This window comes from Sus scrofa, chromosome 6 (assembly GCF_000003025.6).
Source record: "Sus scrofa isolate TJ Tabasco breed Duroc chromosome 6, Sscrofa11.1, whole genome shotgun sequence".
Taxonomy (NCBI): Eukaryota; Metazoa; Chordata; class Mammalia; order Artiodactyla; family Suidae; genus Sus; species Sus scrofa.
In genome coordinates this window covers 37,313,030-37,327,028 of record NC_010448.4, presented here as the reverse complement: position 1 = coordinate 37,327,028, position 13,999 = coordinate 37,313,030, and the positions used below count along the sequence as shown (strand labels likewise).

Below are 13,999 nucleotides of genomic sequence, written 5' to 3'. Positions count from 1 at the left end.
GTACATCCCCCCCTCTTTTTTTTTCTTCTTCTTACAGCTGCACCTGTGGCATATGAAAGTTTCTGAGCTAGGGATCAAATTGGAGTTGCAGCTGCAGGCCTAGCACAATCAAGGCAACACTGGATCTGAGCTGCAACAGTGACCTATTCCACAGCTTGTGGCAACAATGGATTCTTAACCCACTGAGTGAGGCCAGGGATTGAACCCGCATCCTCACGGAGACTATGTCAGGTCCTCAACCTGCTGAGCCACAATGGGAATTCCCAGGATTAACATACTTTTAAAAGCACATAAAAAATGTAAGGGTATACAGAAAATTTGTATAACACAATTAACATGATATTTCAAATAATCATTCATTTGGTTATCATTTAAACTACCAGAAAAATCTCTACAAGTTTTGAAAAGTATTGTACTAGACAGATCTATGTTTTTGCAATGCAATAATTTTAAGAATAAACAATTATAGACTCAAACCCTAAAACGATAATAGAAAACAATTCTCCAAACATATTTACATGAACATTTAAAAACATCTTTTAAAATAACTTGGAGGTGAAGAGAAATTTAAAATAAAATTTAAAAAGAGCAAAAGCACCAACTGTCAAAATACATGGTTTGAAAAACAAGTACAAAGAAAATATTTAGTCTTAAAAACACTTATTCGAAAATAAGTAGAAAATTCCATTATCTAAGTATTCAATGAAATAAACTAAAACAAAACCAAAAATAAACCCAAAGAAAGCAAAAAAGGGAAGGATTTAAATAGAGTGAAAAAATTAAAAATTTATGGAAAAAACCCATCTTATCATTGAGAATAAGAGTAATTTTATTTTGTTTTATTTTTTTAATTTTAATTTTTTTTTTTTTTGTCTTTTTGCCTTTTCTAGGGCCGCTACCATGGCATATGGAGGTTCCCAGGCTAGGGGTCCAATTGGAGCTGTAGCCTCCGGCCTACGCCAGAGCCACAGCAATGCGGGATCCGAGCTGCGTCTGCAGCCTACACCACAGCTCACGGCAACGTCGGATCCTTAACCCATTGAGAGAGGCCAGGGATCAAACCCACAACCTCATGGTTCCTAGTCAGAGTAGTTAACCACTGCACCACCACGGGAACTCCAAGAGTAATTTTAAAAACACTATAATAACAACAAAAACACAGACATGAATGATATAATAAAATATACCAGCCTTAATCAAGTCTGACGAATTAAATAAAAAGGGCAAATAAAATTAGAAACACGAAGGGGCTATACCTTTGGATTTGAAGGAAATAATAGAAGGATGCAACATCATGCCAATATACTTTGTGTGTCAGAGTAATTTATTAGCAGAGTGATTAAATCTGATTGCTGATAAAGCAAATAATATTTAATATATATTCCTTTTGGAATTAACAGAGATGGCTAGTGTTTTAAAGTTACCATCTACATAATTTTTTCCCCCTCATAACAAATTAGTAGATCCTTTTTCTTTTCAGTATGGGATAAAGAATTTTAACATGGGATTCATTAAGGCAGAAGAACAGGCAACTTTACTGTAGAAAAAATATGATCTTTACAATATCCAACTACTGAATCTGAAGTTGGTTTATGAGTAAAGGTTAATCAACAGAGCAGTATGAGTTCTTCAGTGATGAAACAGTATGAGTTCTTCAAAGATGAGGATAAGATTTCAAACACATTCTGTCATTTTTTTATCCTGCCACATCATACTGGGCTAATTTACTATTCTCCCTCATTTGAGGTAATAGAAGTTTCTGAATAAGACAATGAAAACAGAAATGTGTAAAAATAAAAGTAAATTTAAGCCCTGATAAGATATCCTATATTGTAAAAACTGATTTAAAAAAAAAATCACATACTGGAGTTCCCGTCGTGGCACAGTGGTTATCGAATCCGACTAGGAACCATGAGGTTGCGGGTTCGGTCCCTGCCCTTGCTCAGTGGGTTAACGATCCGGCGTTGCCGTGAGCTGTGGTGTAGGCTGCAGATACGGCTCGGATCCCGCGTTGCTGTGGCTCTGGCGTAGGCTGGTGGCTACAGCTCCGATTCGACCCCTAGCCTGGGAACTTCCATATGCCACGGGAGCGGCCCAAAGAAATAGCAAAAAGACAAAAAAAAAAAAAAAAAAAAAAAAAAAAAAAATCACATACTGAATACTTCTGGAGACTGTATAATAATTTGCTTAGGAACAATACATTTTATTAAATCCAGCAATGATGGGAATATGATTTTTGAATTCAGTACCATTTATTTATTTTATTTTATTTTTTTGCTATTTAGGGCCACAAATGTTCCCAGGTGGCTAGGTGTTTAATAGGAGCTACAGCTGCCGGCCCACACCACAGCTACAGCAATGTCAGATCCAAGATGCATCTGCGACCTACACCACAGCTCAGGGCAACGCCAGATCCTTAACCCACTGAGCAAGGCGAGGGATCAAACCCGAAACCTCATGGTTCCTAGCTGGATTTGTTTCCGCTGTATCATGACAGGAACTCCTCAGTACCATTAATTTTAAAAAACATTTTACAAAAATAACCTTGCTTAACTTCTTATGTATAATTCTATAAAATACCCTTGGCAAAAAATTTAAAATATTCTTTAGCCTTCAATAAGTTGGGAATGCAGATAACTTTCCTATCCAGAGTTATTGTTCATAAATTAAAGATTAGTTAATGCTTTTGATCATAAGACATAGCGATGTGGGCTATAATGTCAGAAATGGGCTATTCTCCCTAGAAACATCTGAACAAATGGAAATTATGTGACATGGACTACTAAGATTTATTTTGCAAACTACCCCTAAACATTCCTAGGCAAAACAGGCATGGGATGTTTTGGCTTTTATTTTAAATTAGAAAGTCTGTTATATTTTTGATACCCATGGAAAAGATGGAGATTAGTTTTATTTAAAAGATTATGGTGAATCATTTGAAGCAAAAACATAAAATTAGTAATGGAGATTTGACCTAACTTTAAACGATGATGAAACCCTTTGTTACAGCTCATAACAAAAATGAAAAACAACAGTGCCCGGAAATGTCCTAGTGGATGTAGGCATCTGTACTATCCATCTCCCTGCCTACTAAAGAGAACATCAAACACAATGTAACCTTTTCTTGGCGACTCAGGGTATCAATGGGAAGTTAAATGATTCTACAAGGCTGAGGGTGAAGATGAAAATGCAGATTATACTGAGTAGTAATTAGCTAATACCTGCAGAAGTCCCCAGCACATCTTTTTTGACAAAGTTTCAGATTCCAGTTTGCTTACATCATTCTCCATCCTCTCATAATGGTAGCTTAAGTGTGTACCACAAACACATCCAAATTATAACTCTGGTTTCTGAATGACAACCATAAGAGACCACATCCTTGCACATAATCAGTCTCTTCTGACAGCAAGCAGTTTCAGTGAGGACATACTGCTATGGAATATACAGTTATTTGCTTTTCCTCTTCAGGAATTAGAAAACTTTTGGATTTTATTTATTTGTCCTTCGCTTGCTGCTTCTTTCTCTTGTCAGAGTGACTTTTACTATCTGCCCAAATCATCATTTCTAACCTCTGCTAAAAATGCGTTATTTTTGGTTATCTACTACTTCCTTTTAAATTTTTTTCTTACAGGAAAATAAAAAGGATTTGGATTCTGTGAACTTAAATTAGAGTTCTGACTGCAAGTATGTGATCTTAGACAAGTTGTCTGACATTTCTGGGACTATTTCCATGTTTACAAAATAAAGATAATAGCATCCTAGAAAATTATTGTGAAGCAATATGCATGAAACTGACTTTATAGGGAGTTCCTGTTGTGGTTCAGTGGGTTAAGAACCTGACTAATATCCATGAGGATGTGTGTTTGATCCCTGGCTTCGATTAGTGGGTTAAGGATACAGTGTTGTAAGCTTCGGCGTAGGTCACAGACGTGGCTTGGATCCTGTGTTGCTGTGGCTGTGATGTAGGCTGGCAGCTGCAGCTCCAATTTGACCCCTAGCCTGGGAACTTCCATATGCTGCAGGTGCGGCCCTAAAAAAAAAAAAAAAAAAAAAAGGGGATATGACTTTATAAAATAAAGCCATTTTGTCCCAGCATTAATTGACAAGGAATACACTGCATTTGGACATTTATTGATTTACTTGCCATTTAACAGATTTTGGTGTTCTTACAGCTGATACTCAGAATTTGTTCCCTTGTTGCTAAAACCCTCTGTTTAAAAGAATTTTTTTTTTTTTAGTACTTTTAGATTTGGATTTCCTATAAATTCCTGCTGGAAGCTGAGGTTTTGCTATAGAGTTGCATCCACTGTTTTGCAATTTCTTAACAACAATAAAGTATTTCTTAAATATACTAACATTCTTATTAAGTAATATGGAATAGTCATAACAAAGACTAAAAGTCACTCTTTTATATCTTCAGTTAAATACTTAAAATAAGAAACATGAACTGTTATGTGTTTGAAAAATGATAAATAAATCATTAACACAACTTCTAGATTACAATACTAGTGTCAACAAACATACATTTATTCTGAGCAAATTAGAAATGTCATTTTTGAATTTACAAAAATGATCCAATATAGTTTATAATATTAAGTTAAATATGGTTTATTAAATTTTCCTATAAAAGCCTAAGAGTAACTATAAAATTAATACTTAGTTTTACCTATGACAATTAATATTTCTAGGGGAGTATTTAGGGGAATGTTTTTTCTAATATATGCATAAAATAAAATTTCTAATATATGACTACTGGGCAAAAAGCAATTTAAACCTTTCATTTTTGTGTACTAGTTTTTCTAGTAATTGTGGCTGATTAAAACATAATAATTAAGAGCATCAAAAAGAATAAAGTGCCTAGGAATAAACCTACCTAAGGAGGCAAAAGACCTGTACTCTAAAAACCATAAGATGCAATGAAAGAAACTGAAAATGACACAAGCAGATGGAAAGCTACACTGTGTTCTTGCATTGGAAAAATCAATATTGTTAAAAATGACCAGACTACTCAAGGCAATCTACAGATCAAATGTAATCCCTATCAAATTACCAAGGGCAATTTTCACAGAGCTCTAACATAAAATTTTAAAAATTTGTATAGAAACACGAAAGACCCCCAAATAGCCAAAACGATCTTAAGAAGAATGAAGCTGGAGGAATCAGGCTTCCTGACTTCATATTATATAACAAACCTACAGGAATCAAAACAATATGGTCCTGGCATGAAAACAGACATATAGCTCAATGGAGGATAGTGAGCTCAGAAATAAACCCACACACTTATAGTCAGTTAATCTATGATAAAGGAGGCAAGAATATACAGTGGAGAAAAGACAGTCTCTTTAATAAATGGTACTAGAAAAACTACATGTAAAAGAATGAAGTTAGAACATTCTCTAACACATACACAAAAATAAACTTGAAATGGATTAGAGACCTAAATGTAAGGTCAGAACTATAAAACTCTCATAGGAAAACACAGGCAGACCACTCTTTGACATAAATTACAGCAGTATCCTTTTGGATTCGTCTCCTAGGGTAACGGAAATAAAAACAAAAATAAACAAGTGGGACCTAATTAAATCCAAAAGCTTTTGCATAGCAAAGGAAACCATAAACAAACTGAAAAGAAAGCCTATGGAATGGAAGGAAATATTTGAAAATCATGGTACTGACAAGGGATTAATTTCCAAAATATACAAAGATCTCATTTAGCTTAATATTAAAAAAAGAATGCAATTAAAAAATGGGCAGAAGACCTAAATAGATATTTCTCCAAAGAAGACATACAGATGGCCAACAGACACAGGAAAAGATTGTGTCTGTGTCTCAATATTGCTAATTATTAGAAATGCAAATCAAAATGACAATGAGCTATTACCTCACACCAGTCAGAATGAACATCATCAAAAAGTCTACAAATAATAAATGCTGAAGAGGAGAAAAAGGAACCCTCCTACACTGTTGGTGGGAATGTAAACTGGTGCAAACTACAGAGAACAGTATGCAAGTTCCTTAAAAAATTAAAAACAGAGTTACCATACAATCCTGCAATTCCATGTCTGGGCATATATCTGGAGAAAACTCTAATTTGAAAAGATACATGTACCCCAATGTTCCCTGCAGCACTATTTACAATAGCTAAAACATGAAAGCCATCTAAGTGTCCTTTATCAGAATGGATAAAGAAAATGTGGTATCTGTCTGTCTGTCTATCTATCTATCTATCCGTCTTTTTCTCACTCAATAGATATATACCTGTACACACACACATAATGTGATCTTACTTCGCTATAAAAAGTATGAAATACCATTTGCAGCAACATGGATAGGAAGACAAATATCATGACATCGCTTATCTGTGAAACCTAAAACAGTGATACCAATGAACTTAACTATGAAACAGAAACAAACTCACAGACATAAGAAACAAACTTATGGTTACCAAAGGGGATAGCAGAGGGGAAGGGGAATTAAGTAAGGAATATGGGATTAACACATATACACTACTACATATAAAATAGATAAACAATAAGGACCTACTATATAACAAAGGGAATTATATTCAACATCTTATAATAATCTATAATGGAAAACAATCTGAAAAAGAGTGTGTGTGTATGTGTGTGTAAATGAATCACTTTGCTATACATCTGAAATCACTTTGCTATACTTTGCTGAATCACTTTGCTATACATTTCAGTCAAAATGGTGGCGCTGAAATAAAAGGGTTGATCAGAGACCTGTTGTTTTGTTTAGAGCCACTTACTGACTCTATTAAATGTCATCACAGGTCTTTTACAAGCAACTGATCTTAAAGGTTAACTTTCCACAAATCAGACAAAGATAAGATAAAAAAACAAATGGAAACCCAAACAGCAACTCTCTTCTGAAAACAGAAAACACAAATAAACAAACCATTGTTTCAGAATTTCTTTTCATGAAATATATATTGTGGATTTCACTCTCATCTGCGTAGTTAATTTCTACTTGATTTTCAAAGCCTGCAGGAAAAAAATGGACACAACTCTCTAGGGAGCAACCCTTGAAATTAGAAACTGCAATCCTATACTACTTCTCAGCAATCTAGCAGTCTTGAAAATCAGTTAAAAATTAGAAAATGCTTTTCCAACAAAAGTGAATGGTAGAAAGGATTATAATGCACCACCCTATGTCTTTTTTCCTCCTACTATGTTTCAAAGAATTTATCATGCTGAATTCTAGAAATATATTTCTTTTTTTTTTTTTTTTGTCTTTTGTCTTTTGTTGTTGCTATTTCTTGGGCCGCTCCCGCGGCATATGGAGGGCGGCATATGGAGGTTCCCAGGCTAGGGGTTGAATCGGAGCTGTAGCCACCGGCCTACGCTAGAGGCACAGCAACGCAGGATCCGAGCCGCGTCTGCAACCTACACCACAGCTCACGGCAACACCGGATCGTTAACCCACTGAGCAAGGGCAGGGACCGAACCCGCAACCTCATGGTTCCTAGTCGGATTCGTTAACCACTGCGCCACGATGGGAACTCCTAGAAATATATTTCTTAAGTATTCTTAAGAAATTTCTATTTCTCATCTAGTGTTTTAATGAATAGTATGATGCAATGAAATCTATCCTTTGATTCTCATCAGTCCCAAGAGAACAGAAAAGAAACCCTGGGTTTTCAACAGTTACTTTTATAAAAGTATCAAGAGTCTATGACTGCCTTTTACTTCATGTTTCCTATAGAGCCATAGCGTTCACTGCTTTTGATACCACCATTATTACTGAACGGTAAAGGTTAAGTTAACTATTTGATGGTTTGAAAGAGAAAATGTTGATAAAATATTTTATGACAAAAATATAAATTGCATGTTTTTCTAAGAATAAGTAATCATAGACTTAAATGAATTTAAGATGTAATTTCTAATTCTTTACTCTTAAATAGGGTAAGTGTTAAAAGAAAGAAAATTTTACATTTTTTTTTACAATTTTTTTACATTTTACAATTCTTTGTTTTTATGTGTACTGTGTCTATAAAAGGAATAAAAATCACATTCATCTCAGATATTACATCAGATCTACTTCACACACACAGGTTATGAGTGTACACACTCTGGATTATGGAGCATGATGCTGAGATCCCTGAAAAATTCAGTACACACAACTCAGAGTGGTTATAACTTCAAATCAAGGTCCTAAGAAAAGTTTAAGTTATTGACTCTTCATAATATTCTATAAATATTTAGAGATATTCACTAACAATGTACAGTTTTCTAAAAAATCACATTTCTAGACAACATGGTCTGATGTTAAAATCATAACATCAAACAATGTTTGATTCTCTTTCCAGGAAAGTTGTATTACATCATTAGCCATGTGGAGCCATGTGGAGCTGAATCATCACTGATTCCAGAGGCAACATATGAATTGATGCTCAGAAGAAAAATTTTGGATACATATGATGCAGGAAACAAGAAAGAATAAGGGCTAAGAAATATAACTAATTGTAATATGAAGAGTATAATAAAGTAATAAAAATATTCTGCTGAGATTCAGGCTAATTGTGAATTTAACTATATTGGTTTAGCTACTGGTACTGCTACTTAAGGAAAAAGAAAAAGTAGCTGCAGCATTCCAAATCATTGATAAAGCAATAAACGTACTAAAAATTTTTCTATTTATAAATAATATCAATAGTCATGATGGAATTCTCAACATCATTACAAAACAAGCAACAGTAAGCGAACATTCACTTATGGTAAAGCTAGGATGTTCTAAGTATCTTGCTATTTGCTTCGTTTCTTTTATTTTTGGCCAAGTCCACAGCATATGGAAGTTCCCAGGCCAGGGATCAAATCTGCATCCCAGCAGTGACCCAAGTCACTGCGGGGACAACATGCCACAAGAGAACTCTTGCTTCATTTATTTTTATCTTATTTAATCTTTGCTACAACTCCACAACATAGATACAGTTATTACTCTCATTTTGTAGATGAGGACTGTAGGGAATCTGCTTAGGGTCACATATGTGCTAAGTGGCTGAAATGAAACTGAGCCTAGGCTCAACTCTTGAACCACCATGTACTTGAGTCATTTGCTTATAAAAATTTTCACCTTTTAAAGTTTTGTTGAGTGAAAAATAAGCCCTTTACTGTTTCTACAGAACAGGAAAGGAACAGGTATTTTAAGAAGTTGGGAGAAGCTCAGGGATCATGTTAAAAATAGGCACTGGGCTCACTGCATTCTTATTTAAGGGACTGTACCCTACTTAAGTGCTATTCACAAAAGTATCACGTGAAGATATTTTACAAATATTCTCGAGTGACTTAATTTCCATACCTTCCAGACGTATTCTTCAGTATGGCAAGAGCATCTGGATAGCCATCCATGTTGTAGTCTCCAATATGAAGGGTAATTGGAATTGGTATTTCCGATGGTTGTTGTTCATGCACAAAAGGCACAAAGCCCCAGAGTGTGCCCTTATTGCTAAAATCCTGCAGGACAGGAATCCACTATGGATTAAGAGAAAAAAAGATGAGACATTACAGTTATTTTTAGGAAAAAATTCACCATTTGCAAAACAAATGACCCATGAAAAGTCCTCAAGATAATTAAGTACCATCTTACTTAAGTTCTGTATCTCTACAAAACGGTATGGTATTAAAATTTACAGTGATAAATAGGTAACTGACAATCTGGAGTAAAAGAATATCCTTTAAAATTTATCACTAGTCATCATTCTTTGAACTGGCACATAGAGCCTTAGTGGGTTTTTCGCAGTACCACAGATTCTTAGGATTGAACTGATATTAATAACCACACAATTGAATTGTCCATTTTAAAATCTGCGTTGAGTGGAAATATAACCTCAAGGGATATTTTTAAAATTAGAGCAAACAGCAATATTACCTAACACTGATGTCTCTTCAGAGGACTAGCTTAGGAAGAAAATGACAGCATGACAGTCTCCCTTGCTCTCCTCCTTTGCCTCTTACGTGCGATGATGACCTTAGTCATCAATCTCAGAGCAAAGCAGCTCTGGGTTTTTCAAACAATACTAGAACTGACAAGCTCTGCCTGCCCAGGAGAATGAGGTTTGTCACCCAAACAGAAACTTTATTTACAAAATATTTTAAATTTCTATTGAAATAAAGAGAACAGAGAGAATAGATTTATTACAAATTTGAGCTTTTGGAAATCACTTTCTCTTCTCAATGCCCAAATCTTTACTTTTAATAACCTAATGCAAACTAAAAATCTGAAGAGTGGAAATCATCACATTAAAATTAAAGATGTGCCAATAATTAGCTAAAAGCATGCATGCTGGCACATAACCTGGAAATGTCCAAACAGAAACAGGTGCAGCTGGTGTGAAATGGCAGGAGGCCAAACATGCCTACAGATGTTTTTTTCCTTATAAGCAGGTGACTCATTTATATGGCTCCAAGCCAAACTATATAAAAAAATAGCTTCTTGAAAAGGGTTTAGTACCCAGTGTATCCCAAACATTTTCTATGTTATCTAAAGAGAGCATAATTTGCCAAGAAAAAAGAAAAAAACAGCTTAACTGTAAGGATAAATTTACAGAAAACCAGCTGTTTTAAAAAAGTGGTGTGCATCTTTAATCAATTTTTCAATCTCTCTTACAGCAAAAAAAAAAAAAACTACTGCATATCATAAAATGTCTTAAAGTGTCACGTGATTTTGAAAAAAATAACTTTTTTTGTTTTGATATGGAAGAGGATGGGGGATTTCATAAAATGTCAACTTATCACAAATTTCTGAAGGGGCTGACAATTTATTAATGAGGATAAAGTATTTCTGTTTAGGTAAATGTATTAAGGTGTAAGAAGTAAAAAGATTTTTCATTAATGTGACATCCTTAACAGTCAACAAAGAACTCTGACATTTATCTTCCCAGAGAGAGATGACTATAATTTGAAAACAGTCTTACAGCAGTCTGTCACTTGAAGACAGGCTGTAATTACTTGGTTTACTTATAGCTGTGAACCAGTGATGAGGTGTTATTTGACCTAATGTTTCCAGTGATCCAGAATTCAAAAATGAAGTTCATGATAATAAAGCTTATGGGTATGAGTTAAATGCTTTTAGAATGCTGACTGTATGAAGATCCGTTTTCTTTAGTGTCTTAGAATGAAAGGTAGTATTTCCTACCTATAAGGTCTATAAAAATAAAAATGGTATTCTATCATTTATTACCCCAAAATAGAAAATAAAACTGATTAACTCTACCTACTATATTACTGGTTTCCTTTCAGAAGGTGCCATCAATATTGAAAACGACTCTTTTTTTTTTTTTTGCCCTATTCTCACCATGTAAAAGGCCAGCAGATCATTTAGTTATAGGATGAAGGATAGGTTATCTTTACCAGAAATGATTACAATAGTACTTTTTTTCTCTTAATAAACCAATAAAAATAGATTTAAAAGCATTTCATTCAGTTAAAATGTCAATTCATTTTTGATTTCTCTTCAAATACTCAAATACTTTAAAATACTTTTTCTAACCTCTGTAGATTTTTTTCAGGAGCATAACTCTACTTACATTAACAAACAAATAGATATACCTGCTTTGTTCCAGATCTTGCTAAGTAAATGGTACTTTTCTGGCAGTTTTTATCTTCACAGCCTGGCAGTAAGTGATCCATATTTCCATCTCCATCTGCCAAAAGAAACTTTCAAGAGTCCATTAACAGCCACAAAACAGTGTTCTTGTATGGCAGATTACAATTCCTATTTGTTCAAAGTCTGCATCAATCTAGATAAATTGAAGAATTTTTGCACGGTTTTACAATGAATGTGATTCAGTTTTAAAAAGTTACACTCGCCTTGCACTGGCCTATTACCTGGGCTGTGTCTTGTTTTAAACTGCCTGCTTTTTTCTGGTTAAATATTTATCCAATGTTAGAAGAAGACCTCATTTCAGGCTTTAATGTTAAAATCATCGATGTAAAGAATGTAGCTTTTGACTTATTTACATAATTATCATTGCTGACATGGGAGAAAAATAAGCATGTCAACAGTAACCCATCATTACATGGCTTATTTTAAATGTCTTTACACATAATTTATCTTTACACATACTTTCAAGTATCTTTTATGCAGCATAAATTTTGATTCAAGAGTTATAAAAACCTTTCAGCATCCTAGATTCTAAAAAGCACCAATACAGTTTTATCAATAAAAGGCAAATGAAGGGAATACAGATGTCATTTCCAACTGACTAGGTTTTAAACAGCTGCACAATGTTCTGGAAAGACCTCCAGAGATGAGGTTACTGAGGAACCTGGAGTCATTTCCTCTAGTGCTCCCTTCTAGCTAGTGCCTCCTACCAGATACTGATGCCCAGAGTGAAATCTTTACAGGGGCATTCACAATAACTTTTAAATTGGGGGCCTAATTTTGTGCGGTTTTACTTGCTGATTTATTTGTTATGGTTTGATATATCACTTAATGTGCGCCTGGGGTAGTAACTTTGCTTGGAAGGATATACATATAAGGATTAACAATTTAAAAAGTCCTTCCTTGCATAGGTTTACCTAGTAAGAGAGACCTAACTATAGCAAGCCTATCATGTCCCCAAAAACACTCAAAAGGAAAAAAACGAATTTTAGGTTGTGTGGGATGAAAATCTAGCCAATGGGAAGCTGGCCTCAGCAAGGAAAAGTAAAAGCATAGCCTGGTGAAAAATGAGTTTCTTTCATTTAATGTCATGGTTTAATTACTTACGACTCATGGTTAGTTAATGTTATTTGTGACAGAAAACCCTTACTTAGGGGAGTGTAACAATAAATAAATTAATTGCATTAATAATGGAAAGTATAGGAGTTCCCGTCATGGCGCAGTGGTTAACGAATCCGACTAGGAACCATGAGGTTGCGGGTTCGATCCCTGGCCTTGCTCAGTGGGTTAAGGATCTGGTGTTGCCCTGAGCTGTGGTGTTGGTCGCAGACACGGCTTGGATCCCGCGTTGCTGTGGCTCTGGCGTAGGCTGGCATCTACAGCTCTGATTTGACCCCTAGCCTGGGAACCTCCATATGCCGTGGGAGCGGCCCAAAGAAATGGCAAAGACAAAAAAAAAAAAAAAAAAAAAAAAAGGAAAGTACAGGGAATATCTGTGATGTGACAGTGTATACATTTGCACTACTGTGAAAAAAGTTGAGAGAGAAAGGGATACAACTCTAGGCAGGAATATTTGGAAAGCAGAAGGCTTTCAAGGGCATAAACATATATCACAGTTAAAAAAAAAAAAAAAGAGCTAGCCAAATAAGAATTGAGTGCAAAATGTGATTTATAAACTGGCTCTAATATCACAAACTTCATTAAAACCCAAGCCATTTTATTGCAATTAATGCGGAACTAATCAGAACATTACTCAGTCCCTGCCCTTCATTTTTACCCCAGTGACAAAATGCTCTGATTAGATTCTGATTTACAATTTCTTTTCCCCTATCTTCTCTTCCTTCCAAGTAGCTTCCATTTCCCACAAGCATTCTGACAATGATTTGATGGATATTTAATGCTGACAAATACCCTCGGTTAAACATGTAACTAACTCAGGTTGTAACATCATAATCATGCCTTTTGGTAGGAATTATCAGTAATATTTATAGATATGGACATAGAAATCTAGAACTCTTATTAGAGAATGCGCTCCTTGTGCTGTTTTTCCTATTTAGGGGAAATGACAGAATAGCTTTCTGAGACTCCAACTTCATGCTCAAAGGTCATTTTCTCTCAAAGTCAACAAACTTTTAAATCTTACATGTTTCAATTTCCTGCACTCTTTAAAAACTTTTTATTTGTAATTCAAACTTAAAATCACAATAATAAAAATATAAAAATTTCTGTAAATGCTTTAACCAAATCAGCCTGTTGACATTTTACCCCATTAATTTGATCATTTGTGTGTTTTGTGAAATCAATTGTTTTTCTTAACCATAATTATATACATTATGGCCACTGACCCCTAAATACTTGAGTGTGTATTCCTAGGAAT

At 34.7% G+C, this 13,999-nt stretch overlaps 1 protein-coding gene across 1 annotated transcript in view; it reads right to left on the bottom strand.

Moving 5' to 3' along the window:
* Nucleotides 1-13,999, bottom strand: part of ITFG1 (integrin alpha FG-GAP repeat containing 1) — a 237,279-nt gene that overhangs the window by 103,882 nt on the left and 119,398 nt on the right. The window contains exons 9-10 of the mRNA XM_021094239.1: nucleotides 11,568-11,662; nucleotides 9,319-9,491 (exon numbers count right to left, since the gene is read on the bottom strand). Coding sequence (XP_020949898.1) covers nucleotides 9,319-9,491; nucleotides 11,568-11,662 — 268 coding nt within the window. The remainder of the gene's footprint in view (nucleotides 1-9,318; nucleotides 9,492-11,567; nucleotides 11,663-13,999) is intronic.